The sequence below is a fragment of the Engraulis encrasicolus genome, chromosome 2 (assembly GCF_034702125.1).
Source record: "Engraulis encrasicolus isolate BLACKSEA-1 chromosome 2, IST_EnEncr_1.0, whole genome shotgun sequence".
Taxonomy (NCBI): Eukaryota; Metazoa; Chordata; class Actinopteri; order Clupeiformes; family Engraulidae; genus Engraulis; species Engraulis encrasicolus.
In genome coordinates, this window is record NC_085858.1 from 48,805,804 (window position 1) to 48,826,425 (window position 20,622).

Genomic DNA, 20,622 nt, shown 5'->3' on the forward strand with positions numbered 1-20,622 from the left:
AATCATTGAACGTCAGAGAGGCGAGATGAAATATTCACACACTCTCCTCCCTCTGACGTGGGTCCAAGATTTCTTTTTTACACTACTCATTTTTGATCGCATTTTCTGAACAAGTTCAGAAGAATACCCCTGATGTGTTGTCTGCAGTGCATGCACACACATTCCAGGAATAAATAAATGTGTGTCCACATTGTACATGTTTATTTTCGAGACGAGTCTTTGAAGAGGATGGACATGCTTTAAAAGATTGGCGAGGAGATTCCTTGTACATCATGTATGCTCCATAGCGAGAAGTGCAAAGTGAAAAAAAACTAGGTCAGGATGGAACCCGACTACTGAGTTGAACATTCAAACGCACTCCGAATCATTGCTATTCTCCTCGTCTCTCACTCACTCTGAGCCGAGCACACTCCGGCTCTCGCCCTTTCTCTCTCTCTCTCTCTCTCTCTCTCTCTCTCTCTCTCTCTCTCTCTCTCTCTCTCTCTCTCTCTCTCTCTCTCTCTCTCTCTCTCTCTCTCTCTCTCTCTCTCTCAGTATCTCTCTTCCTCTCTATGCCTCACCCTCTCTCTCTCTCTCTCTCTCTCTCTCTCTCTCTCTCTCTCTCTCTCTTTCTCTCTCTCTCTCTCTCTCAGCTGGCTACCAGTTGCTTGTATATCTGATCAAAAAACCCTTCCCAGTCCCGCATGGCTTCATCGCATGACATCAACATTCAATCACTTGATGGAGGTGCTCTCCAGGATAGATAGGAGGGCTGCCTCGCATAATTCATCAGGCCCGCTGCTCCTACATTATGCAACGCTTTTTTATTATTATTTCATTTTTTTTTGCTTTTCATTGAGAGGCATTAGGCCGTATTGTTAATATGTTTTTAGCTGAAATAACCATAATCTCCCTTCAATGGGACGGGGTCCATTGCATGCATGTGTTGTGTCTTATGTTAAGGTTAGAGGTTTATGTCAAAAGAACAACCTGGGGTCAAACGGAGGTTGTCTCTCTGTCTCTACTCTGTGCAGTGTTATTTGGAGTGGGGCCGTTTCAAGGGGTTTGGGGGGGGGGGGGGGGGCTAGGCTAAAATGACCCTTTTCTGTCATTTAATTCTTATTGGAGGTGCTGCCACATTCACAAAATTGTCGTTGCTGTCATCTGAATACACGAACATAACCAGTTGTTACCAGAGGGGCCTCTTTTTGATGGGGGCCCCATTGGCAACTGCCTAGTTTGCTTGCCTGGTTGTGACGTGCCTGATTTGTAGCGTGGGAGCAGTTGTGGTGTGTGTGTGTGTGGGGGGGGGGGTTGGGCGAGTGTTGAGTGGGTGGGCGGTACAGGACTGCTTCATCTGTGTCAGCAAAGGAAGCCCAAGCTTTTGCTCTGATTGGTCAGAAGAAGTTCCTAACATGAGCTGTCATTTCTAACCTGCCCTTGCCAGTTAGTAGTAGTAGAGTAGAGTAGCCTAACTTTATTGATCCCCAGGGGGAAATTCAGGTGCAAAGTAGCTTACATAAATACACATAATGCCCACATTTTTATTTTCGAGACACAAATAACACAGCTAATAGTCAGGGAGGGGAAAAATGAAAACTAAAGAAAGAATAAAAAGGCAAATGTGCAAAAAACATACTCTGTGAGTTGAGGTAGACATGACCAAAAATGAGTGTTGACAGATACATCTACGATCTATTATTGTGATGTAGAAGTAAGAGAGAGAGAGAGAGAAAAGAAAGAAAAAGATCCAGTCCAAAAAGATGCTGCGTCCATGTCACGCATGGCATAGGTGTTCTGGGTGGGCTTTAGTCTTATGACCAGACAACCAGCCAATCAGGGATGAGAGAGGGGCATAAGCGTGCACAGACGAGGGACAGGGTGGTGCTAAAGCACTTGCCCCCTTGGCCTACTGGACAAAATATGCCCTTTTTGAAAGTTGTTCCTTGTTCTTTTTTTCACAATAATCATCTTGAAAAGCTTGCCGATTGACATGATCATCTAGGAAAGCTTGATGATTAAAAGCGTGTGATAATGTAATGCCTTGATATAATCATTAAATCAAGTCAAGAGTCAAGTTGGTTTTATTGTCAATTTCTTTACATACACTGGTCATACAAAGAATTTAAATTACGTTTCTTACTTTCCCATGCAGACATAGACATAGACTTTAGGTGTGGACGTAGACAATTAGACATAGACAGTACACATACATTACACCTAGAGTACCTATACAATACCTTCGACATATAAAGTGCAGACTGGGCAACTGACTACATGCAGTCAGAAGTTTCACATGCCTCCAACCCCCCTGCCCAGCATGCCACTGGCGAGGGGGGGAAAGCCCATTTCAAATTTCAGCTCACCCCTCTCACCCCTCCCAATCATTTTTTTCAATGTCAAGTCAAGACCAAATGTTAGCGGTTGGCTAAAATAAGGCACACATTTCAAATGCCAATGGAGTTCAGCCCTTCCAACTGTAATTATTTTCCAATTTGGTCATTCCAGACCCTCTAAATGAAATTAGTACAAGGGTAAGACCACATTTCCCCAATCAAAAGCACCGGTTAATAAATATATAAATCAATCTGCTTTACTCAAATCCTGCTCAAAAACTTCCTCTACCCATGTCGTCCCCATCCTGTAAAATGCCAGTCACCACGTGATGTCTACGGACGTCCCTGATGATTTGGCATAGCTCAGCTGTTATTTTTGGTCATTTTAAATACCGTCAACAGCTTAATGCCACATCACATGCTATTAAAACCGTTGCAGCACTAGACAGCTATGGAGATTATGATGACAAATTGTGGTGATATAATGTTATCACATCACTGGACACTGATCATTATAACCATTTACAGGAGCATATGGCATCTGCCATGACAAAATGAAGACGTGGCTTTGTGGCACGCTTCAGGAAATGCCGCCTCACACCACAACAAATTGGTTAAAGCATTTGAGAAGGAAAGGAATTTTCCTCTCCATTCATATAATTGAGTTTTACATTCAAGAAATCCCATCAAACTTCCATCAGAAAAAATCCATAAGAGTATTTGTAGCATAATAGCGTGAACTAAAATTTTTGAGTAATGCTCTAATCACATAATGCGAGATTGATTGTACTCCTCAATGCATAGGCCTACCACTGAAAGAACCATGGCTGTGTATTTTTTTGTGTTCCGACCTCAAGGCCTTTAGTTTACAGTAAATAACATGCTTTCTTCACGTGTGGGTTTCCACCTCAAGAAAGGTATTGACCAATGTAGCCACATAGATGGCAGGGGCCATTTTGTTTAGCGAAAGTGTTTGTAAGCCATCACTTGTGTCCCTTTGGTCAAACACAGGGTCGAACAAAACAGCTTTTTTTTCTCTCTCTCTCTCTTCTTTTTATGAATCCCCAAAACCAATGACAGTTATGAAACAAAACTCAGACAGGGCCGCAATCTGAATATGAAAGAAATGGAAATATGAGTAAACCCTTGAAGCCAGACTATTGAACTGTCCTTCTCTAAGTGCCCACAATGCGGTGGCTCGGTGACGTGGGCGCTGCTTTTATGGTTCGAGTTTGGTAGCGTTCCACAATGCGTGACTTCAAGGGCACGTGTTCCATTTCAAGACACATACAATAGCCTCCATCTTGTTCCATCTCGGCCACTTTCATGCGTAGCGTACGGTGTAAGCCACAGTAGATCAATCAGCGTTGTTTTAAGGCTGCAAAACACCTCGACCTCTGTCAGACGAGTACACTTCCTCCTCGATGTGCTTAACAGGGAGTGCCAGGGAGGTGAAGGAGAGGGGCAGGTAAAGGTGTGAATTGGATCTGAGATCTGCTCTGCGCGCTCCCTCGGGGGGTCAAAGCTGTGTGTGACCTTTGCCTTGTTAGCGCCATGCTGTGTGTGTCTTTCTTCCCGTTTTGGCTACTGCTGCTGGTGGTGGTGGATGCGCTTCTTCTCCTTCTTGGCAAATATACTTCCTCATTATTGGCCGCCCCTCTTAACGCTCTGCACTTAGTGCGTAATTGCTCGAGCATTAACATCTCCTGAGTTGCCGTAAAAGCCAGATAAGCACAGCACGCCAAGTCAAGACGGGAGACGGCGGAGGACGGACAGACAAGCAAGCACTGTTGTCTCACCAGCCAGCCTAGGCTCGGCACACACACACACACACATACACACACAGGCAAGAACGCACGCACGCACGCGCACGCACACGCACACGCATACACATGCACTCACACACACACACACATGCACTCACACACACACACACACACACGTGCGCGCGCGCACACACGCACACGCACACACGCACACACACACACACCGCTCTCTCCTCTCACCCCACCTGCCCACAGAAAAATCCTGCATTGATTTCTCGCTCACGTCTGACTCATGTGCTGTGCTTTGAGTCATGCTGGCTCCAGCGTCTTCTCATTCTCACTCCACTCGCACCCGCCACCCGCCACTCGCCCGTCCCTCTCCTCTTGGTTCGCACACTTCTTCTTCTTCTTCTTCTGGTGTGCTGCATTTCCGCTGTCTCTCCCATCAACCACAGACATGCCTATTACCCACCCGGCGGCCGGAGTGCTGAACAGGAACCCACAGCCGCCGATTGCTGCTGCTTATGCTTCTGCTTGTGATACTGCTACTTGGCCTTCCTCTCCAAAAAATAAAATAATAATGTGATATGTAAATAAATAAACAAATCCAAAAAGAGAAGGTTGGAGGGAGGGGGGGGCGCTCAGGAGTCTAACAGGGAATTCAAATGCAGAGGCTGTGGCTGTGAGGGAGGGAGGGAGGGAGGGAGTGAGTGCACAAGCCCTGAATCAAAAGACCTTGAGCAAGAGAAATACTATGGTTCATCCATGGAAAGTGTGTGCTGAGGGTGTGCACGCCCGCGCAAACACACACACATACACATGCACACGCACACACATACACACTTACACACAAACACACAGACTCTCTTTCTCTCTCTCTCTCTCTCTCTCTCTCTCTCTCTCTCTCTCTCTCTCCCTCTCTCTCTCTCTCTCTCTCTCTCTCTCTCTCTCTCTCCTCTCTCTCTCTCTCTCTCTCTCTCTCTCTTTCTCTCTCTCTAACACACACACACACACACACACACACGCACGCACGCACGCACACACACACACACACACACACACACACACACACACACACACACACACACACACACACACACACACACACACACACACACACAGAGCCATCTCAGACGAGAGTGCATGACTGTGATAAATGACAGTAACATATGCCATATAAGCATATGCCAAGATTGTGCCAAACGAATCAGCCAAAAGGCAACAACTTTTTTTTTAGAGACAGTGAAGCTTTGAAATGTATAAAGGCTACTCAAAAATTCTCTTTAATGGGCATTACAGCTGGACTACGGGGGATATACTGTAGCAGTGGCATGCAATGGACTAAAATACTAAAATACATGCCACTGCTTGAGTGTCTCCGTGATCTACAAAAACAGAGTGAGGGGCACAGCTGGTGTTCCAAATGAATATGGTGTTTGAAAATCATGCCAAGTCCTCAAGACTGTCATTTCCCTCCAGCTTTGAGTACCGCCGACTGGATTTAGTGGCGTGGATTCTTCCCTGAACACTGCTAAGAGAGGCCAAAGAGGGGTTATCTACAGGCTCCACATCGGCAGCATTATTAACACTAAGCTTCAAGATTAAAGCTGCGCATGATGAAGATCAAGAGACAACCGAAGCGACGTGTTGAAATGGAAGTAATACGTAAGTGGACAGGCGTTGAGGAGGAGGAAGCAATATCTCCACGCGTGTCTCTGTGGCGTGTGCGTGTTTCCCATTTGTCAGAGCATCATTGATGTGGCTTATTGTCCAACTGATGTTTGATGTCAGGAAATCTGACTGCCTGCCAGGCATCCAAATGACGTGAACAGCTGGACGCATCCGAGAACGTCAGAGGTGTGGACGCGAGCCAGAAGTGGACGCGCAAGGGAACGCGGAGAAAACAGCGCAACTCTGCCAAACATAATTTGAGTGCCTAAACATTTACTTTCACCCGATTGGAAAAAAATGAAAAGAAAATTAGATTGTGTTAGCACTTGAATTTTGATCAAACGTCTGTCTGATGACATCTATTCTGTCTTATGCAGAATGTGATTCTAACTCGTTAATATTTTATAAGGGAGGAGAGAGAGAGAGAGAGAGAGAGAGAGAGAGAGAGAGAGAGAGAGAGAGAGAGAGAGAGAGAGAGAGAGAGAGAGAGAGAGAGAGAGAGAGAGACAGAGAGAGAGAGATGCAGATCTACTGAATGGAGAATTAAACGATCCGTGGACAATTATAAAAAACTGCAATAATTAACACCCCGGCTGTCCATGAGAAGAAAATGAGTAGAGAGCCATTTTAAAACTTACAAAATACTTAGATAAGTATAACATATGTGTTACAAAAATACACATGATCAGTTTCTTTTATTATTATCCCTTTCCCAATATTAATTTATCTGGAAACCGGATAATAATCAGACTGCGTTTTGCCTGTGGCTCGTAGATCCGTATCCCTGTCACCACCCACACCTCCCGTTTCCCCGTCGGCATACCTGCAGAGAAGATGATCAAATTTGCATGAAGAATTGTAAATATTTCCCAGACTTTATGCATTCTTCTATTATTCCATGTTCCTCAGACTGCAGTCAAGATGATGTTGCTGTAAACTCCCGAGCAGTACGGCGATCACAGGGCATTATTCCAACCGCAGGCAAAGCGGGTCATGCATATCCCGAGTGGGAAGTGGAGAGAAATTGCACGATTCCAGAGGCGCTCTACGGGTACACCCTGGACTGTAAAAACGTGTAAAACAACACGCAAATCTCACACGGCGACAGGCATGAAATGTCTTTAACTGGTGTTGTATTCTCCATGAAACGCGTTTGACGCTCAAAAGTCCGTATTAATCCAAACTGATAATCTTCCGTCTAAATCGCGGATGACATCCTCTGCTCGGTAGCACAAGTGGACAGACTGCCTGCGAGCGCTAAAACACACTACCGGCTATTACCGTCATCCCGTTGGTGCCTCATGAGACAAACGGGCGGTGCTGTTTACGTTTCATGTCCTGGATGCGAGACGCACCGAAACTAGTAAAACGAAATCTGTGACGAATTATTTTGCCCCACGAAGTTTGTATGCGGCATACCACAGACTGATACTGACTGCAATAACACGCTTATTACATTTTATGCAAATGCCTATGTAAATCCCAGAACTGCGCTTCTATGCATATAATGTGCGCTATAAGATCACTTGCCTTGTCTCACAGACTACAGTATACAGTCTACACTTCAGCAGTCATTTTGTGGACAGGTTGAATATTATCAAGGCAGATGAGATGAGATGAATCACTGAGGGACATGAATGGCTTGACTTAGGGGTAGCCCGTCCACAGGGGGAGAAGTGTTTCCAGCAACATGGACTAATTATGAAATAGTACCCTAATTGAGTGGGTGTTCTGGGCATAATTTGAATGTCAAAAGAGCCTATTTCCTATCTGACAGCAGGCAACGGCAACGGCAATGCTCTCTTGCTCTCTGCTTTCAACACATCTATGTCAAGGGGTTTCATTAGTGTCACAGCTAAGAAGGCAGGATGCGTCGTCGTCCCCCCCCCCCCCACACACACACACCCCTCACAGCTTCAGTCTCACTACATACAGAGATAATCAAGTCTAGTATTGTAGATTAAGGCAAGTCCCTTCATTTTCAATGGCCTAACCCAGCATCGCAGTGAAAGGCAAAAGAGTAATATGAGACTGCATTGCCTTTTCTTGTGCTTAAGGGAGATGTGGAAAAGGCTACAGTGATGTTTGACATGAAAACACAATTCCTTTACATTTCTGCACTAATTTATGGATGGCACTGATCTACTATTCTCACTGCTTCGTGGCATAAGGAGTGAGCTGGTAACAAGGCATAGCCTACTCTACCTAAGGCGTCTTATATGGAGACAGTGGATGTGCTCAGTTTTTTTTTTTTTTTTAACCCATTGAGTGTTTCCATTTGAGACGCCTTGGGCAGAATATGAAAAGGAGACACTAGGGAAATGTGCAGAGACTGAGGCTACAAGTTGCAATGATTTGGCAGAAGGCAATAAACCTGAAATGGAGTAGTGGAGATCAGATCAGTAGCCGTGTGTGTAACCCAGCTCATAGTTTAATGCATTTTACACAGCAGCGCAACATCAACAAAATGAGGGCAGCACCCCTTTCTTCGTTGTATAAGGTTGCCTGACCGCAGATGTAACAGAAAATGGGTGCATGGCAAAAAAAATATGTTTGAACCTGTCATTGTAGGTCTCTTTAAAAACTCCATTAACACCAAGATTAGTATTCTCATGTTATTTCAGAAGACCACACGAATCAAATTCCCCCAGTGGTGGTGACTGCCATTGGATTAAAGAGTGCTGCTTGTTACATTTTGGATGCACCACAAAGTAATCTGATGCAACCTCTCTGCACATTTAATAGTGCTGGGGTTGTTTCGAGCCTGGTCGTTTTCGCAAATTATATTCGGGTTTGTAATTTTAACCCAGTCTGGAGAGCTCAAGGCCATCATAATGTCATGTAAAATCACACCACCAGTACAGACACATTAACATAAAGTGCCGTGCCATGAATTTTCAAAAAAAAAAAAAACTTCCAACACTGGCTACGTCGTTGTCACGATGACTTAAACAGGATAGGGGGCTTTCCATTTCAGGGAAGGAATGTGCGTAATAATCTGCACCAGGAAGTACAGCAGCCAATGAAAAACGAGGCAACATAATTATTTTCTGCCCAAATTAGGGGTTCCAGATCAATGGTAGCCAATTTCATGGCAAAATGAATAGATCACCACCATGATTGCATTAGTATGGGACGTCTGATCTACTCCTTCTATGCTTAATATTTCAATTTTCCACCAAATAATGTAATATGTTGCCATAGTATGAAACATTTTTTATATTATTAAAGTGGCTATAATAACGATGATAACATAGCCCAATATACCTACTAGAATTTCACAGACATTCTCAACTTGGTGCTTATAATGTGCCCACTAGGCCTCCTCTCATCTTGCTTTCCGGATCAAGGAGGTATTTTTTTAGGCCCTCAGAGAGCAATCCGAGCTTTGGTACAACAAGGGTGGATATAGCGGTAAAATTGAGAAGCCAATCACAAAGGCAGGCTTTAGAGATTCGCCTCCGTGCCGCGCCGTTCACTTGTTGGGAAAGGATTCGCTCCACTGCTCTGACTCACGTAACATACTTGTCATGTTTGTGGAGGAGGTTATTTGGGGACCAGTATGCCGCCAGTGAAACTACACCTGCAGGGATGGAATGGGGGAGAAATATGGGCCCAGGCACTTTTGGCTTAAAGGGGCCTCTCATAATTTGCGGTGCAGAACTGACCCACCGGTGGACCCCGCACCCTCGTGGGCCCCTATTTTCAGAAATGTTAAAAAAAAAACATTTCTGAAAATAGGGCCCACGAGGGTGCAGGGCCCACCGGGGAATGGCCGCTATGCCAGAAGGTCAGTCCAGCCTTGTTGGGGAACATTCTGCCAGTGAAACTACACCTATGCAGCAGCGATCTGTGCTGTGCACACACTCGGGTTCATAGCTCGTCACAGCATGATGGATGCCTGATGATTGTATTTACCTGTGGTGATCAATGCATTCGATCGTGCTGTTAAGTGCTTTTGGTTGGCTACTGTGTCATTTTCAAGAAAATTCAATACAGTGATATCAAAAATCGTTTTTTTTACATATATATATTCCCATTCTTTACTCCTCCTTTCTATCTGAATTGTAGGTGAGTGAGAGGTGTGTGTGTGTGTGTGTGTGTGTGTGTGTGTGTGTGTGTGTGTGTGTGTGTGTGTGTGTGTCTGTGTGTGTGTGTGTGTGTGTGTGTGTGTGTGTATGTGTGTGTGAGAGAGAGAGAGAGAGAGAGAGAGAGTCTCTGTGTGTGTGTGTGTGTGTGTGTGTGTGTGTGAGAGAGAGAGAGAGAGAGAGAGTCTATGTGTGTGTGTGTGTGTGTGTGTGTGTGTGTGTGTGTGTGTGCGTGCGTGCGTGCGTGCCTGCCTGCGTGCGTGCCTGCCTGCGTGTGTGTGTGCTTGTGTATGTGAGTCTGTATGTAGGCTATGTGTGTGCATGTGTGCGTGTGTACAAATTCTATGTCTGTGCGTGGCGTGCCCAAGTCTGAGTGTGCGAGTGGGAAAGTGTGTTTGGCGAGATTAGTTTGAGAGGAGTATGTTTTAGCTCTTTCCAAACTGTTTAAGAAGACCTCAATTGGAAATCAATGGCTATTAGAGGCATGGCCCATTCATCTCTGCTGAGCTCCCTCTCTCCTCTCGCCTTGATATAACAGCAACTCCACCCCTGCTGAGCACAGGGCCAGTGCAAGGTATTTGGCAGCCCTAGGCAAAGAGGGACACGGACATCCACCCCCCCTGCCTCCCTTATTCCCATCAAACTATTGGAGAGAGGCCACCTGGAGATATTTTAAGGGGTATAGTTTCCTTGCATTTCGAGAGGTGATGCCACACACTCACAAAGTTGTCACTGCTGGCATTTAAATACAAATACAATATAAGTAATTTCCAGGGGGCCCCCTCTCAGATGGGGGGGCCCTGGGCAATTGCCTAGTTTTCTTGCCTGGTTGCGACGGGCCTGATGGAGCCACAGGTTCTCTAACCACTACAGCCATCCTCTTGTGCTGCAGTCACATTTCATCAAGGAACAGGTCTGGAAGGAGGAGGACTAGGACTGTCTTCCTTCCTCTTCACCTGGGTTAGCCCTCTCAAGCCCGCGTGAATTTTATACAGAAATTAACTGTCAGTGTTTTCCCATGAAGCTTTCCCGCCCTCACCCCCGTTAATTAATCGCCAGTATCTGTTGATGAGATATGGGTCTTATTGTTTGACAACAGAAGTAAACATTGACTCTGTGGTAGAGGAAGAGGAGGGTTAAATCAGAATTGGGAAAAAAACAGGGCTATTTTTTTGAGCGTTTTCTGGTTTGTCTGGATACAGAAATAGGTTTAGACTGTACAGTCTAACACACCAGTTTTATAAAACAGAAAACAAATCATTAGAGTCGTGCAGTTACATCATATTCTCTTCACCCTCACCTTCTCTCTATACTCCCAAGCAACATCAAATGGATGGCATGTGTCTGCATTTCAAAGGGCTACACTTAAACCATCGCAGCGAGGCAAAGCAAGTACCGTAGGGTTACAGTATCACTTGCCTGCCTGGTGACTGCAGCGCTCTGCTTGCTCTAAATGAATTCCGGCTGTTGGTGCGCACAGCACAGCACACCGCACCCTTCACGCATGAGCAGTGAACTCATAATCTCTCCTAAGGTTGCATGCCGAATTATTCAACATGCGCCAGCAGGCCGGGGCCCTCCTCAGATTATTACCTATTTCCAATGTTGTCACATTTTCTCCCCATCCCCCTCTCTCCTCACCTGCATCTGAATGTTGCCTCTCAATTTAGGCATCATCATTTTTCCCTCTTTACTCCCTCACCGGTGCTGTTGTTTGTTTGTTGTTGTTGTTGTTTGTGCGGGTGTTGGTGGCGGCGTCTATAATTGTTTATTTTAATGAAATGCATCTGAGACAACGTATCTTCACAGAAACGTCGCTGTCTGTGAAATTTCATATCAGCGCATTTCAAGGTGTAGGCTACGTTATAAGAGTTCCTCGTTTCGCTTTGCCGCGGCGATGGCAGAAGAGAGAGGCCTTGAACCGAAAAGCAAATTAAACCAAATGACTCCCTCACTGTACAAATATTTGGCTATTTGTTTGAATGGCTGTTCTTCCCGTCAGTGCAGAGACAACAATTATATGCCATGGCTTATTAAGGACTTCATTGCCCATAGCTATGCCGTGCCGTGTGATGAAGGCAGGCGGCTTTTCCCATGAACATTTAGTTTGCCCCCGTAATTCATTAGTTCTGTCGTCGCATTTATAGCGAGGTGAAACCCCCTCAGCATGCAGGTAGGCTATGGCAACTGCGGTGAATGGATAGCACGGACACACACGCACGCACGCAGGCACGTACCTACGCACCTGCGCACACACACACACACGCACGCACGCGCGGGCACACACACACACAGCAACACAATCTTTATCTTGGAAGCGCAGGTCACAAGTAAATGGCGAGGCTTGCTGCAGGACCTTAAAAACAGATGTTAGCTCACCTTGCCCATTCTATTACCTCTGCTGAAAGAATGTGTGATACGCTCACGTGAAAAGGACCTCAGCCAGAGAAGTCTGTAAAGGGGCTGACCTTTGTGTGTCTCTCTCTCTCTCTCTCTCTCTCTCTCTCTCTCTCTCTCTCTCTCTCTCTCTCTCTCTCTCTCTCTCTCTCTCTCTCTCTCTCTCTCTCTCTCTGTGTGTGCGTGTGCGTGTGCGTGTGCACTGTGTGTGCGTGCATGCGTGGGTGGGTGTGCATGCGTGCGTGCGTGTGTGTTTGTGCGTGCGTGTCTGCGTGTGTGTGTATATCTGTATTCTATAACACATCACAAAGACATTATAGATGGAGAGATGTTTCAATACATCTAGTCTTAACAGCACTGGTGGTTGAAAACCGTTTCACAGTAAGAAGTGAGATGGGTGTGTGCTGGCAAGGTGCCTTGACTGCTCTATATCTGATTCTGCTCTTACTTGGATTGTATCACCTGCCTTTAAGTTTGAAAGAAGGGGTCAGCTTCAGCAATCGGAAAATGGCAATAGATGGTATCTATCTACTGTAGATGTAACTCACCACTCAGTGGTGTAACAATTGCACAGGGCCCCAGGGCAAGACACTGATGGGGGCCCCATACAACCTCCCAAGATTACAATAGGGCCCCCACTACCAATACAGGAGTGCCCTGGGCCCAGGGGCAAATGCCCCGCTGGCCCCCCTATAGTGCCGCCCCTGTCACCACTGTCCACACACGGTAGCCCTTTTACATAGAGCTGACACGCTGCTGATGGAAACCTTGGTGTAGTCTAGAACAGGGCTGGATGGGCCATATGGCATAGCAGGTATTTCCCACTGGGCCCTGCAACCTTGTGGGCCCACCACATGGAAAAGAGGGTTCGGGGCCCACCATTAACTTATTTCTGCACCACTAATTATGAGTGGCCCCTTTAAGCCCTATTTCTCCCCCAGTCCAGCCCTGCACAGTCTAGACTACCAAACCAGAGAACACATTGTGGATCATGCACTGTATACCGCACCTTGGCTGAAGGTCTTGTTGGAAAACATTCAAAACAGCACTGTACAATACAATACAATACAATACAATACAGTGCAATACAATACAATACAATACAATACAATACTTTACAAATGCAATACAATACAATGCAATGCAATACAATACAATACAATACAATACAATACAATACAATACAATACAATACAATACAATACCTTAGCCTGAAATACAATGTGAAGACAACTTTCATATACATTAAGTAAACTTAAAAAGAGTTTTTGTGTGAAAAGAAACTGCTGCTAACATGTTTGCTTTTACTCTAATGAAAGCTAGAGTGAGTTCAGGACTAAAAGCCCTGCTATCTGTAGCAAAGAGACTGGCAGATATCGCTTTTATTATTCTCTCACACAAATTGATCATGACAACTCCCTTGAGGACTGAAGACAAATTCACCAACTCCCCCCCCCCCCCCCCCCCATATCTCCGTGGCGATGGGCTTATATTTCCCACTGCAGATGATTGTCGATGCTATTGATGCAGTTGTATAAGACATGATAGACATACATGACATTAATCTGATGCACACTCCCAGATCTACGCAGACAATAGGCTGCACATTAGACTCTCTCCTTCTGCACACACGCATGTATGTGAGCACACATACACACACACACACACACATACACACACACACACGCACGCACGCACGCACACACACACGTATACACACGCACACACACGCACACACACACACACATTCAGTATATACGTAGTTGCCTTAGCCTTACTTAGTTGCCTTTAACGTAACGTGTTCCAAAAAATAACTATGATGTTTAAACCTGACTAGCACAGATGGATGGCAAGAACATTTGATGCACTGCCCAAGATGTATTGTAGGCAATGAAAAGTGGTACAGATATTCAGGTCCAAAATGACGAAAAGGAATTATTGCGAGAAGTAAACAAACTGATTAAATTACTGCTTTAATGCTTAATACTAAGGCGTGCAATAACATCTTGGCCAAATGTCCCCTCCCCCACACATGGATGAATATGTATATGTATACACACATATGTATTCTCTCTATTTCTCATGCTAGTAATATCGCTGTATTATTTATTATTGCTCTATTATTGCCATAAGGCCTGGCGAAACAAGCATAAAATAAGCCCCCTCTCGGACACCTTTGGTGGCATGCATCCAAACTGTTCATTTGCAATTCATTAGCCTGTGCGGGGACAGTGAGAGTGAGTTTCCCAGAAGAATACGCATGCTCAGCCTCCCGTCTCCATATGTTCATCAGCCAGCCTCCCTCTAACTAAGCAACGCTAACGCAGAGGCGGAGCCCCCACACAACTCCTCATTATGGCACCAAACACCTTTAAAGGCTTGATGAATGCTGAACTTTTCACCAGCGTTTTCGAGAGCCGCCTGCCAGCCAGGCCCCCTAAACCGCGTAGGCTTTCATGGAGGAGGGTGTGCAGCAGGACTGGACTGGATGAGAAATAGGGTCCGGGCACCTTTGGCTTAAAGGGGCCCCATGTAGGCTAATTAGTAGTGTAGAACTGACTCACTGATGGATCCCACACTCTCATGGACCCCTATTTTCAGAAATGTAAAAAAAAATGGGGCCCCTACACGCTCGTGGACCCCTATTCTGAAGATAGGGGCCCACAAGTGTGCAGGGCCCACTGGGAAATGCCCTCTATGCCAGATGGCCAGTCCAGCCCTGGTGTGCAGAGACACAACACGGTGATGCTCCCCCTTTCCTATCCTACAGTGCCTAGACTGCTTTACAAACGCTGCACTGCTTTGCATACATCACCCATGCAGCTAAAAAACATTTAAGGTGATTGATAATGCGGGTCCGTGCTCATTTTTTCCCCCTGCCCCGCACACGTGGTTCCCTGGAAGTCAACATCCCTTAAGGTTCCTGGCTGCTCTAATTGAAACACAGGAGCGCCGAATGTTGTGTGTGTGTGATACTAAATTTGTCCCAATCAGCAAGTTCTCTTATCATTCATCACCATAATGAGTCGACTGATACGTCAAAGATAAACGAGTTAAGTATGACTGATGGCTTATCTTCTTAGTAATGAAACACTTTGATTTAAAACGCAATAACGCAAGTGAACTGCTCTTCTGTCTGTCTTTCCCTTCAACCAGTCGACATAAACATACAATGTACCTAAGAAGAAATGGCTGATGAGACAAGCCATACCAGCAGTCAGGAATAAAGATTGGTTTTGACCTCATAGTGAAATGTAATTCATTCAGTCCAGGGCTGGACTGGGGGAGAAATAGAGCCAGGGCACTTTTGGCTTAAAGGGGCCCTTCACAATTAGTGGCGCAGAACTGACTCCCCGGTGGGCACCGCACCCTCCTGGGCCCCTATTTTCAGAAATGTTTTTTTTTTTAAAAAAAGACATATATTTTTTTACATTTCTGAAAATAGGGGCCCACAAGGGTGCAGGGCCCACAAGGGTGCAGGGCCCACCGGGAAATGCCCTGTATGCCAGACGGCCTGCAGGTCCAGCCCTGATTCAGTGTGTCTCAAGAGGCTGTCTCCTAGTGGTGTGGATTGGCACTGCCCTCACGATCCGATTCGATCACGAAGATTCGGGAGGTAGCGATTCGATTCGATTCTGCGATCCGATCCGATTCAATTCTACAATGCATTGCAATGCATTACATTTCTACTGAAAGCAAAGCAAATGTTTAATCAGTCAGATACTGAGCAACATTTTATTGGCTTTTTTCTGTATCAGTCTGTATCAGTCTTGCAATGTTTTGAAGTGCTTTTATTTAATTTAACATTCATTTGCTCCCGTAATATACATGGAAGTAGTCGAAACTTTAAAAAATTGCCGGATCGATTCTGGAACTTGCCGGATCGGTTCTGGATTGTCCATGCCCCGCACTGAATTGCATCGCCGAATCGATCATTGTTGACACCACTACTGTCTCCCTTTTCCCATAATGCTGGATTTTTCCCTGTTACCTCAAGGAATCCACGTCTTATTGGTATGGCCTAGATGCTGCAGATGCAACAGAGCATCAGCAGATGGTTTGGTGGTTGTTTATGATGATCCATCAAATTTAAAGAGGCCTAATTATTACCTTGCACTAAGGGACTACGTTGACAAGTCTTCTGAAGACTGGAATTGAAGACGGACGGCCATGCTGTCTGTCTTTCCCTTGTTGACACTCTCACAAAATCACAGAAACAAAGAAGCCCAAAGTAAACAGAGAACAACTTGACACAGGGAGGGGAAATTCTTGCTTTTAGAATTCTGATTGAGTTTACACACCCAGACGGAGTTGGAGTTGTGCCGCACAAAAGATTGAAGTTTGCACAAGAAGAAAAAAAACACGATTTTCAGTGCCTTCCAAAACAAGGGTGGTAATTAAAAGTGAAGGAGGGGAAATGGATGGCCATGGATAGAGGGCAAGTTACTTTTCCTTTAAAATGGTCTGGATGGAACTGTTGAAGCAGGAGACTAACTGTCTATATTTGCATTTCCGCCACATGTTTCAAGATGAAAACAAAGGAGATACGCACTCAGCGCTTCTAAATTGACAATCCGGTGCAACCAGAGCAGGACTAAACAATAAGTACAAAGGGAAAAGAATCTGGTGCCACACGGATGTCTGTTTTCTGTTATTTATTTTTTCAGTGCAGTAAGACTAAGGTTTCGACATGCGTCTTCATCAGAGCCAGAATCAGGACTCTGATGAAGACGCATGTCGAAACGTTAGTCTTACTGCACTGAAAAAATAAATAACAGAAAATAGACATCCGTGTGGCACCAGATTCTTTTCCCTTTGTACTTATTGTTTAGTCCTGCTCTGGTTGCACCGGATTGTCAATTTAGAAGCGCAGAGTGCGTATCTCCTTTGTTTATACAATGTCTATATTTGCATTTTCGCCACATGTTTCTAGATGAGTATGCCATAGTCTCACGCTCTCCGCTCATAAAGAACGGATAAGAGTGTTTTTAAAATTTGTTTAGTCTGCTTGACCTTATTTGGTGATGATGGTGATGATGATGGTCGGCGCAGCTTCCAGCAGTTTATACATCATTTGTATTATAGAGTGCATTCCAATATGCGACCTTGCGTCCTCCACTTGGGCTTTGTGGCCTCGCCCCGCCTCCTGGCCCCTCCTCCGTGGAGAAAACACGTAAGTTTCCCCGCTTTCAGCCTAGCCAAAACAATTTTGGGGGAACTATTCTTCATTTACCTTTCTGTTTGAAAATGAAGCTTTTGCGAGATATTGAAATGTAATACTGTTGTCAGTGATGTCATCACGACTTATTACTTCCTGGTACGAGGCCACAAGCACAAGTGGAGGACGCAAGGTCGCATATTGGAACGCACTTAGTGTAATGTAGAGGTAGAAATCATCCACTGATGATTGGATAGGGCTGATGCCTACAAAATATCTGACATATCTGAAATGTTTAAAATTCTATTTGTCTTTTATTATTTCATGGCTGCATTAGGTTTCGACTTCAACAGTCTCTTCATCAGGGAAGAATCAGAGGAGAATCTGATGAAGACTGTTGAAGTCGAAACGTAATGCAGCCATGAAATAATAAAAGACAAAAAAGGATTTTAAGTGTGCGGACTCCTCACTTTGAAAACTACAGTTGGCCTTCGTCCTGCACCTTTTCTTGGGATGTACACAATCCTCTCTTTCATCAACATATCTGAAATGTTACAAGATACGGCAACTAAATATTTTGCTACATAGGATGGAAGTTGCATAATTTTGCTTCATAGATAGTGAACTATATAAGGATGAATTGCTTTTCAATATTTCAAACAACTTTAGGTAAAGGTCATGACCAACGACATACAGCAGTATTTATGAAGCTGAGGTGTGAATCAACAAATGAATAAATTAACAACCATGATTTTTTCATTTATTCAATGCTCCCTTTAAGTGTAGGCCACATTTCAACATACTGTATGCTTACCCATTGCTACCATGTACCACTGTCATCATGAGCAGCCATAAAGCAGCAACTATGTGTTGAAATGGGCAGCAAAATTAATTGAGTGCCCACACGTTTTTTAATAAAAATATCGACGTTTTAATCAAGTGGGAGTGGGCTTACTAACAGCTATTCCCTAGCCTGTTGTTTGTCTTCAGCCCCACTGGCAGATAAGAGGCAGAACAACGAGAGAGAGAGAGAGAGAGAGAGAGAGAGAGAGAGAGAGAGAGAGAGAGAGAGAGAATCAATTTAGGCACATTAATTTGTACACTCACCTGTCTCCATGTTACATGCTTATTTGTACAATCCCCCTGATCCATCTCTGTCTCTCTCTCTCTCTCTCTCTCTCTCTCTCTCTCTCTCTCTCCGCCGCCTTATTCAATAACTGTCAAGCGCCTCGTCGCGAGATGGCCGCTGCAATTAGGCTCGGGCTGCCTGGAGAGAATGGTATGGGGATGTCCCATGCAGCGCGGCGTGGTCTCTCGTCTCGCCGTCCCGCTCACAACAATGCCTCTGATTCACTGAGGAAATTAATTAACTTCTTTCGACCCGACCAGGCCCCATTTGTTGTGCTGTTGGCGAAACGTATTGATTATTTGTGATATTGCTGTGTGCCCTGTGTTTCCTTTTAAACTCTCAATTGCCATTCTCGATACCAGTGCTTACAACTAAAACTAAGGCATTATACCATCACAGAGTTTGGCAGAACAGGTATTTTTTTTGTTATTCTTAAGAATAGCAATTATAATTCTTACAATAAGATGATGATGATGGTGATTATTATAGTTATTATCAACCCCTTAAGACATTACCCCTGTTATAAATTATCTGTTGCCAGAATGGCAATGACCAAGTCGTAATATGTTACTAAAGGCCTTGTGCACTGTCATAGTGGTGTAGTACTATGGTTACGTTTTTTTCCCCAGGACGGTGTCTGGTAAGGGGCAGCAGGTACTATATGATTTCTTAGCATGATGATAAATGTTTAACCAGGCCGCACCCTCCTAGTGACGCAACACCTTCAGCATTGCTTCTTGTCAGGCCAGGAGAAATACAAATATCGTTTCTGAGCTCCAGAAAAATTGGGAACCAAGGGAGGCGGGTCAACCATTCCGTTTGGGAAATGTTAATTGTTATGCTATTGGTCAGACCAAGTCTCGAAGAAATTTGAAAGCCGATGATAATCAGCTGAGACATTGGAAGATGACCAACGTTCTGACCAAAACCCCGCCCTATTTGCATCCAAAGATTTTAAAAAACATCTCCTGCATTGTGATTGGTTCGCCAGTTTCAGGGCCTGTGGCATTGTCCGAGGCTCGACCCACTCGACCCACTTAACAATTAGTGGTGTCAACATCGATCGATCTGGCGATACAATCCAATGCGGGGCATGGACGATCCAATTCAATGGGGCAAGTTCCAGAATCGATGCAGCAATTTATTCAATTACTTCCGTGGATATTTCGGGAGCAAATGAGTGTTAAATTAAACAAAAGTACTTCAAAGCATTGTAAGACTGATACAGACTGATCCAGACTGATACAGAAAACAGCCAATAAATTGTTGCTCAGTATCTGACTACTTGTATTGCCTCATCATGACTGATGAAACATTTGCTTTGCTTTCAGTAGAAATGTAATGCATCGCAATGCATTGTACTAACCCCAACTCCGATGAAGTTGGGACGTTTGATAAACAGTGAATAAAATCAAAATGCTATCATTTTCAAAACACTCAATCTATTCATTAGATGGAGAATAGTGAAAAGACAACATATTAAGTGTTAAAACCGAGAAAAAATATTGTTTTGGGGGACATATGTACTCATTTCTAATTTGAGAAATCCAACACGTCTCAAAAGAGTTGGGACGGGGACAATAAATGGCAGCAAATGTCGAGGAAGACTAAAAACGAAACAAAGACAACACTTAACAGTTAAATACATTAACCGATGAGATGATTTTATATAAAAAACAGTGTTAATTCCTATCTTGGACATGATTTCACCAGCTTAAATGGTGGGTGTATTCCTTGTCATGTTTTGCAATGTTTTCCTTTCTGTAGTGCTTACAGTGTGACAGGTTCTTGACCAAAAACCCACCATTTTATCACCTGCTGGTCCTTATGATGGAGCCAAACTGTTAAAACATAGTAGAGAATGCAATTTGACCTTACTATGTGGCAGTAATCGAAGATCTCCCTTCAAAATATAATGCATGAGTGGCTTTTCATGCTCTTTAAAACCCATTTATACCATTCAGCACTGTATTTAACTCTACAGATGAGTGAGAACATCTTAACCAATGCACTACTGCATCCGCATGCCATCATGGAGGCTGACTTTTGAAGCTAGCACTAACACAAGTTGGATGGTCCATTTTCACTGTAGCACAGG

The 20,622-nt window shown here is 44.5% G+C and overlaps 1 protein-coding gene across 1 annotated transcript in view; it reads right to left on the reverse strand.

Annotated features, from left to right (window-relative positions):
- Positions 1-7,003, reverse strand: part of LOC134440175 (carbonic anhydrase-related protein 10-like) — a 66,479-nt gene extending 59,476 nt beyond the window's left edge. The window contains exon 1 of the mRNA XM_063190144.1: positions 6,576-7,003. Coding sequence (XP_063046214.1) covers positions 6,576-6,636 — 61 coding nt within the window. The 5' untranslated portion in view covers positions 6,637-7,003. The remainder of the gene's footprint in view (positions 1-6,575) is intronic.
- Positions 7,004-20,622: the final 13,619 nt, after the last annotated feature.